Here is a 2,512-nt window from a genome sequence, read left to right as displayed (position 1 = left end):
GCTACAGTTCAAATAGATTATTTCAGTTCATCGAAATGCTGCACCTTAATGTTTATTTTATTATATTTTGTATTTATTTGAGTGAATACATTATTCACAGTTTAATAATAATTTAAAAAAAAAAGAAAATATTTTATGTTTTGTGATAATTTTTTCTGCTGTACCGAAAACGTAGCGAACCGAACCGTGACCTAAAAACCGAGGTACGTACCGAACCGAAATGTTTGTGAACCGTTACAGCCCTAGTACCTATCTGATGATACAAATCTCCGCAGATTTAGATCTTAACTTTAAAGATAATGTGGGATATTGCAACACATCTCCCAGAATGATTAATCAATTATTTTACATCAAGCAGGCTGGACGACTGTTAAGCTATCCTATTTTGTCTATCTAAAAAAGTTACAACATTTATTAAAAAAGACAGTACAGAGCAGACTGTTATAGTGAATGTGTTTCTGTATACCAACTTTTAGAGAGCCTGTTCGGATGACCGGCTCCAGTGTGTCCTCCCTCTCTGCAGAATCTGGCGACTTTTCATCTGGTCCAGGAAGAAAACCATCAGTATATTAGTATGGTGGTAATGCATAGTTACCAAAGCTTTATGTTGACAAGCTTCGGTACCTCTCAGATCCTGAGCAGGGCTGACATTTCTGAGTTGCATTGTCTCTCTCTTTAATTCTTCCTCTTTTGTCCAATCGGAAATGCTTTCTGCCACATGCTCCAGGTACTTCCTATCAGAAGGTAACAATGATATTTAAATATATACAACACTCCACATATGATCAATTTTCTAAATGTTGTTCCTGTATAATCTAATGTCGCTGATTAAGGGAATTTATTTGTGTTCTTCCTCACGTAAAAAGAAGAAAAAAATAATTATGAATATTCCAATAACAACCAAACACCGTGTGAAAATGTGACCTTGCATTCTGACCTGAACTTGACATCAGTGTGAAGGGCTACATCCCAGAACTCCTTGCACTGACGATAAGGGCTCATTGGATTGTGACAGAAAACGTACAGGATGTTGTTATGACTTCCTCTGAAGGTGTCCAAGCAGCAGTAATCCTCGGAGGCTAACTGCAGTACCTACACATTTAGAAAAAAAATAAATATGAAGGTTTTCAATCCAACAATTAGGGTTTTTAGCTGAAATATGAATGTCATGGTACGATTGAAGTGTTCACCTGTTGGAAGATGGAAGCACTGTGGTGTTCAGCATAGTGCCAGTCCTTCAGAGACCTCAGTCTACAATTCTGAATATCACATAAATCCAGCTGGCAACAGACCCTTCTAATCTTCTAGGGATGGATCAGGCAAAAAATCAGAACAGTAGTCACTTTTTTGCATTATAACATTTAAAAAAGAAATGTTATGGTCATTGTTTATAAAGAAAAAAAGAATTAAGGAGCCGGGAGCAGGGGGTAATATTCAGCAAAAATAATTCCCAAGATAAAAGTTGTACATTTTCAATAAATAAGTATCAAAAAGTCACACATTTACGAGAAAACTAATTCTGTCCAGCCATCCATTTTCCCCCGCTTATACGGAGTCGGGATGCGGGGGAAGCAGTTCCAGCAGAGAGCCCTCAACGTCCCTTTCCCTGGCCACATTCACGAACTGACTGGGGGTTTCCAAAGCGCTCCCAGACTAGCATGGAGATATAATCCCTCCACCTGGTCCTGGGTCTGACCCTCAGTCTCTTCCCAGCTGGAAGTGCCTGGAACACCTCCCTAGGGAAAAGGCCAAGTGGCATCCTTATTAGGTGCCTAAATGACCTCTACTGGCTCCTTTCTATGCAAGGGAGCAGCAGCTCTACTCTGAGTCGCTCCAGGATGACTGAACTTCTCCCCTTATCACTAAGGCAGATGCTAGCCACCCTCCGGAGAAAACCCATTTCGGCTGCTAGTATTTGCGATCTCGTTATTTTGGTCATGACCCATCTTTCATGAACATAGGTGAGGATTGGTACATCGAGAGCGTTGCCTTCTGGCTCAGTGCTCTCTTAGTCACCATGGTACAGACCATCCAATGAGTCCAATGACTGCTGAAGGTTGCAGACCGATGACGCCAACAGAACCACGTCATCTGCAAAAAGGCAAAGATGCAATCCCTAGCCCAGGGGTCGGCAACCCGCGGCCCTCGGGCCGCATGCGGCCCTTTAAGCCCTCTGCTCTGGCTCCCTTGAGCTTAGACCATAGAATTAGACAAAAATAAGAAGGAAATCAAATAAAAGTATTTGTAGGACTATTTATATTTTGTTGCATGGTTGAAAATGTTTCGTATCTTGTATTTTGAGGTGATACTGTGACACATAAATAAAAAACGGTTTTAATTAGGTCAACTAAAATATGCGTCACATCCTGCTGCGGTCCCGCGCCAGCGCCTTTTCCTGCGGGTGAATAACCTGACCCCCAGCTCGATGAGCGAACTATGGTTAAATCAAAGAAAAGTACCGGAGGAACACAGGATTTAATTCTGCGTGGACAGAGTTATATGCTTTCACAGC

General features: G+C 41.4%; 1 protein-coding gene across 1 annotated transcript; it reads right to left on the bottom strand.

The window, feature by feature from the left end:
- Window positions 1–430: 430 nt before the first annotated feature.
- LOC104962483 (sperm-associated antigen 17-like) lies at window positions 431–1,759 on the bottom strand (the record flags this gene model as incomplete). Its single annotated transcript, XM_010790916.1, has 5 exons — window positions 1,697–1,759; window positions 1,191–1,304; window positions 938–1,092; window positions 625–734; window positions 431–541 (listed from the first exon to the last, which is right to left on the bottom strand). Coding segments are annotated over exons 1-5 (553 nt in total), but the record flags the coding sequence as incomplete, so codon positions are not given.
- Window positions 1,760–2,512: the final 753 nt, after the last annotated feature.

The sequence above is a fragment of the Notothenia coriiceps genome, unplaced genomic scaffold (assembly GCF_000735185.1).
Source record: "Notothenia coriiceps isolate Sejong01 unplaced genomic scaffold, NC01 NC01_scaffold00034902, whole genome shotgun sequence".
Taxonomy (NCBI): Eukaryota; Metazoa; Chordata; class Actinopteri; order Perciformes; family Nototheniidae; genus Notothenia; species Notothenia coriiceps.
The sequence above is the reverse complement of the archived record's forward strand: the minus strand, read 5'-3'. Positions and strand labels throughout refer to the sequence as shown.